The sequence below is a fragment of the Ascaphus truei genome, chromosome 1 (assembly GCF_040206685.1).
Source record: "Ascaphus truei isolate aAscTru1 chromosome 1, aAscTru1.hap1, whole genome shotgun sequence".
Taxonomy (NCBI): Eukaryota; Metazoa; Chordata; class Amphibia; order Anura; family Ascaphidae; genus Ascaphus; species Ascaphus truei.
This window is the reverse complement of record NC_134483.1, coordinates 180,486,234-180,492,233: the sequence shown is the minus strand read 5'-3', so window position 1 is coordinate 180,492,233 and position 6,000 is coordinate 180,486,234. Positions and strand designations below refer to the sequence as shown.

The 6,000-nt window shown below is 38.7% G+C and overlaps 1 protein-coding gene across 1 annotated transcript in view; it reads left to right on the top strand.

Annotated features, from left to right (window-relative positions):
* Positions 1-776: 776 nt before the first annotated feature.
* LOC142494110 (uncharacterized) overlaps positions 777-6,000 on the top strand; it is a 181,527-nt gene continuing 176,303 nt past the window's right edge. Inside the window, exons 1-3 of the mRNA XM_075598852.1 lie at positions 777-929; positions 2,322-4,500; positions 5,067-5,178. Coding sequence (XP_075454967.1) covers positions 2,322-4,500; positions 5,067-5,178 — 2,291 coding nt within the window. The 5' untranslated portion in view covers positions 777-929. The remainder of the gene's footprint in view (positions 930-2,321; positions 4,501-5,066; positions 5,179-6,000) is intronic.

The window sequence follows — 6,000 nt, the reverse complement described above, 5'->3', positions numbered from 1 at the left end:
ATCCAAGTCAATGGGATTTAATACTAATAACAATACATTTATTTCATATAGCACTTTTCTATCCCAGCACACAGGAATTTTTACCGACACAGATGAGTTTACAATCTATGTTTTTGGTGCCGGAGGCACAGGATGATAAAAGTGACTTACTCAAGGTCACAAAGAGCTGACATCAGGATTGAACCAGGTTCCCCTGATTCCAACTCAATCTGGTGGTATCTAAAATGCCACTTAGTTCACTTGTGTCGTAATGTAATGCTGTTGACATCCAGGAAGACAGGCATTTGTAGTTATGAAAAATAAAATCCCCAAACACTACAAGTTGCAGTATATAACCCCATCTACTGCTTGACTACTGTCAGTGAAGCATCCCAATATGCAGTTAAAGTGATGTTATCCTCCACTAACCAGAAATGACTTTCAGCTGTCGGATTCATTTGGCTAGTTTTATACCAAGATTATTACCTAACACTAAGCACTTTTTATTTTGTATAAACAGTAGTGAATTGAACATCCGTGTTCAAAAAGAAACACTCAACACAAATGGTCACAACACAAATAGTACTGCTGTGTGTTGCAGGCCCCACCGACAGGGAAAAGGTTAAACAAAGAAATCTTCAGTTATCCAACCCATTCTTACAGCAGCTAGTAGCTTATGGTAACAGTGCAACTAATGACAGATGACAGTGCATTTGTTATACTAATCACTTAGCATGCCCCCTTCAGCAGCCCTTGTGACGTCACACAGGGCGGGATTCCAGATTCTAAGCTCCCCGGGTTCCGGCTCCGCCCATTGTTTCGCGTTCCTCGTTGCTATAGCAACTCTCCGTCACAGAGATCCCCCGCCGGCTGGTGAGATGTTGAGGAGGTTCTAGGAGATTTGGACTTTCTGCTCTGTGTCTTCACAAATTCAAGCCCAGCCGAGAGAGGTAACCCACTGTACGGATCGCATATGCACCCTTTCTGGTTCAATCATGTGTGCCTGGGGTTGTCTTTCTCTTAATAAGTCCTACTTCAGAACCAGCTGAAATACACGCAGTATAAAGTACATATACATATGTAGTATATATGTTGACATGTCTCCCTATGGAGTTTGGTGGTGAAGCCTTGTGTGAATAGTACAGTGTGCTGCATATACAGTACCTGTGTAAGTGTACTGTGCTGTTAATTACAGCTGTTGGTGATGCAGCTGAATATGTTGTTTATCTTTCCTTGTATCCACGTTATAAAAAGCAGTGACATCCCACGTTAAAAAAAAAACAAATCTGCTTAGATCACCAATACACCCTTCAACTCTTCCAAAGTACAGGTACAGTGTTAAATCAGTATGTGAACACAGTTACCCTTCCAGGAATGAAAATGGTGGTCCCCTGGGTGAATTAGGTTGGGAAAGTGATACAGCAGCCACAGAGCCTCTGAAAAATCTAATTTTATCGGCTTTCAAATTTTTGGTTGCTGCCGTCATGTCGCGCTTACTATAAGCGCGATGCTTTTGTTTTCAGGCGACGTCGCCGTCGCCGGCACTATAAGCGCAGGAAGAGGTGGAAGAAACCACTGCAATAGCACCAACTGAACTGTGGGGTGCTACTCACTACCTCAGCAGTGGTTAAAGTCCTTTCCCATAGTAGCAGTGTGGTACAGTGGGGGCACAGAGTTATGTATATTACATAAACAGAATGACATACAATTAAGGACAAACAAGAGCAAACTGATACAGAAGGTAATGAGGGCCCTGCTCCTGAGATCTTCACTCTAGAGGGAATAATGGGCAATGTTAAAACTAAAGGTAAAGTGGCTGCTCGTTGTGGGGGTGCAGTATAGCTCAGGATGAAGTTTGGTTTAGCTGCACAGCCGGTCCCATTAAGGTTTGGTGGTGTGGATGCTAGGGGGTGTTAGACAGCGTGGAGTTTGGTCCAGCTACAGAGCTGGTATCAAAAGAGCTGGAAACCTGTTGCTTTAGGAGTATTAGTTATCTAATGTTGGGGCCTCCGTTTCAGGTTTTTTGTATTTTTCTTTCAATCAAAATTGAAGTTTTTAATGGTCTTTAGTAGTGCTTATTAAGATAAAAGCTTTTTAAATGTAACCATTCTTATGCCATACTTATTTGACAAAAACTAAAGGTGGAATATGATTTTACAAAGGGTGCTCCTGCCAGAACTTGCAACCTAAATTGACTACTTCCCATTGACTCCTAACCCCCATTTAGACAATCATCTCCTAACACACTCATTCAAAGTTCCTCTTTACATTTTTGTGGATGGACTTTCTTCTTATCTGTTATAGTTATTTATGTGAATACCAATGTATACATTTTTTTTCAGATGGAGCAGTCGGTGCAGAAGACAACTACTTCACCTGAAGTCATTAACAAAATGGATACACCACGGACTAGTAACCTTAAATATGTCCGAGCCAAGAGATTAGCTTACTTTAGTGGAGAAAATGCAAAGAGCACCTTATGTGACATAAAAGAAAACTCAATTTCTCAGACCCACAAAAGGACAGTTCCTCACCAACTTCAAAGGAGTAGAACTCCACGCAGATGCCTTTCTGCACCTATCGCAAAGGGGCAGGAACCTATTTTTACATCTAGTGATATCCAGAAAAGTAATGACACAGGAAGGAAAATAGCTAATACTCCTAAAGCAACAGATTTCCAATCAGTGCAGCAAGAAACAAGTAGCAGGGAACCTCATCAGAGTCTCCTCAGGAGCAGTTTTATTTCTGATTTGGATCAAGACCTTCTGGAAGATATGTCTGTGCCAGAGACTGAAAAACTTAAGCATGTAATGAGTTGGGCAAAAAAGTTCCTCAACAAGTGTAATGGAGGAGACAATGTGCAAAATAGTTCACTGTTATCCCATGAAGCTTTCTTTGAAGATGGAAAAGCACCATATACCCGGGATGAAGAAACCTCAGCATTTGACACAACATTTTTTAGTTCCCTTCACAACAAACATACTAAAGACAATGAAACTGAATCAGAAAAGGTCCAGTCAGCCCCCCTAGATATCCCCACAAAATATGATGTATTTGTGGAGTCGACTGATATCAGTAAAGTAAAAAAACAACTTTGTCACAATAGGGATGTTGAAATGCCTCCACAGACATGGTGGATACCCACAAATCCTGGAGCAATGTACACAGTTAAAACAAGTTTTAATCAGACATTGACTTCAACACCAGAATCTCATTCTTTTTTATCTCAATGGAAACCCATTGAAAATAATGAACAAGTTGATGCAACTATGGACTTGGTTGTAGCACATGGTTTTCATGAAGACAAAAAAGATTTTACTGAACCTTTATGTAGCACATTTTCACCACGGGTAAAACGTGGATTAAACATGAGTACTTACAGAAATATAAACAATATTTCCTTGATGCAACATTTGTCTGACTGTAAGGCACAAGAAGAATGTAATGAAGAAAAGCACATAATTGGGAATATTGAAGAGTGTAAGCAATGGGATTATGAATCAATGAGCACTCGATCAGAAGTTAAACCAAAGGATAATTGTGAACCACAAGAAGATAGACCAGGCTCATTACAGTCAAGTCTTGACACAGAAAGACTTGATTCTCTACTGATAGATTTTTTTGAAAGGAGCCAGAAAGGTACAGAAAAGAGACTTCAACTCACAGAAAAAGATGGGGAAAGAACAGATAGAACATTTTTAGTGAGAAAGTTTGCTGAGAATGATACTTCTGTGACGGCATCAATATCACAGAATGAAATAGACAGATCAGACAACAAAAAAGGACAGGAGGCACATTTATACAGAGATCACTCAGCCAGCAGTTTACCAGAGGAATTCACAGTCAAATCATATAAAGTGTGTCCCATGTGCGATTGTGCCAACAATACAAACACGAGCTGGTGTATGGAGTGTGGCTCCATTTTATTGGCTGCAGAAGGCCATAATCCTAGGAAGGGCACAGAAAATAAGTCACAGGTAACACACAAAAAGTTTCAAGATGAAATATTTGTTCCCAGGGGTGCCACAACACCTGGATATTCCACCAGGAGCTTGGAAAAATCACCTAGATCAAAGCTGAATAAAAAGGAAGATAAAGTAATTTGTTGGGACGACAGTTCAGAAATAACTTCTGACTGTGATGGGAGTGTAATGGAGAAATATGTATTTTATTTAAACCAACTTGATATGATAAGAAGTCAAGAGCAAAAGAAGCAAACTCAATATTTATTGTCCGGCCACTCTAGTGAATTGGCAAGTGAAGATGAATTCTCTGCAGTGTATGACAAAACGAATTCACATGGTGGGCACAAAATAACCCAACAAGATGCTATCAGCGATTCTGAAGAAAGTGAAATCCAATTTTTGGAAGCCAGTAATTGTGTAGTAAAGCCAGCGTTAACTTACTCTGGGCAAGAAGCAAAAGATCCTTCTAAATCCAGTCCTTCCCTTGAGGAGAATTTGAAGGGTTTCACCAGGAAAAGCTATGAGACTAAAGTTCTAAAAGAAAAAGCGCCACTAGGTAAAGAATCAATTGACTTTTGATAACGTTTTTGCGCTTAACAAAAATTATAGGCTTTAGTAGTACAGCAACATATATGACAATGAGCTGAAAAATGTATATTTCTCAACTTAAAATACCTGTCTTACTTGATTACATAGTGATTTATGTTGTTTAAATTGTAAATATAAATTAGACATTGGGTTGTTAACTTCAATCTTATTCTGTAAATATGTACTGGAAGGAATTCTCATTTTATGATTAACAGATGTCATTATTTTTTTACACACTTTTTGCATGTGAAGCACATAGTCTGCTCTGTGTGCATCTATAAACACGTGTCTGTTTTCCTAGAATGGATTCATTTGAATTGGACATTACATTTTGTATTTAATACACTAAAGCAATAGTGAGATACCTACAGTATATTATTGAAGTAATGAACTCTGATGATCCTTATTTAATGATCTGCAGTGGAAATAAAGAATTTACCACGTACAATGTACAAACAAAAGAGTTTAGCAGCAAGAAAAAACACATTTATTAAGTAGGCTTGTTTTATAACTAAGTATTGTTACATATTTTAGACAGGAAGCTGCAAAAGCTACACATTTCATCCAAAGTGACTGGTCCTAAGAGATATTGGGAGAAGTCCAGTATTGCATGGTCATCATACACACATGGAGAATTGAAGCCAAGGTTTGATGATCTTATTTTCAATCGTAAGTATTTTAAAGCAGTGGTTTATGTCTACGGTTTTGGAGGGATGTTTTAAAAAAGCAAAGGGAAATTGAAAATATAAGTGCATTACAGCATAAAAAGGTACTGCCAAAGTCTGTACTCCTCCAGTCTTCCATTGCTCTTAATGTACATCCCTTCTAGTCTATCTTTCCATTGCCAATGGGAGCAAGCTTTCCAAGTTAAAGTTTGGTTAGGGTTCCTTTTTTGGTATTTGGGATAAGTTTAGTTTTTTACAGTCTGTGGGTTAAAGCACATTCATAAAGAGCATTTGTGGAACCAATCATTTATTTGGATTGCTGTCTAAATCTAGCAGTGTGGAGTTATCGTTAATATCACACAATAGCAAAATATTAACGGTCATGGACATGAGCTACTGCTTTAAAATATAATTTAGTCTTTACCTTGTAATTTAGTTCTGTATGCATCTGTGATGACCAGTCTTCCTTATAGGGAAGCTAGATAAAATCTACAATAAGACTCTCCTCAAAAATGTACTTTATTTTAAAGTGGAGTGTGGCACAATCATTTGTTAATCAGAACTGTTTTTGGAAAGTGTGATTTATCCCCCCAAAAAATGTAGTCTTTCAATATTTGCCAGGATGTTCCTTAGTTCAAATGTTCCAGAACTCAGCACTTCATTGTGCTCTAAGAAGCTTTAAGCCAAGAGTGGCCAACTCCAGTCCTCAAGAGCTACCAACAGGTCAGGTTTTCAAGATATTCCTGCTTCAGCACAGGTGGTGAAGTCATTATGACTGAGCCCAACTGCGGATTTCCAGATCC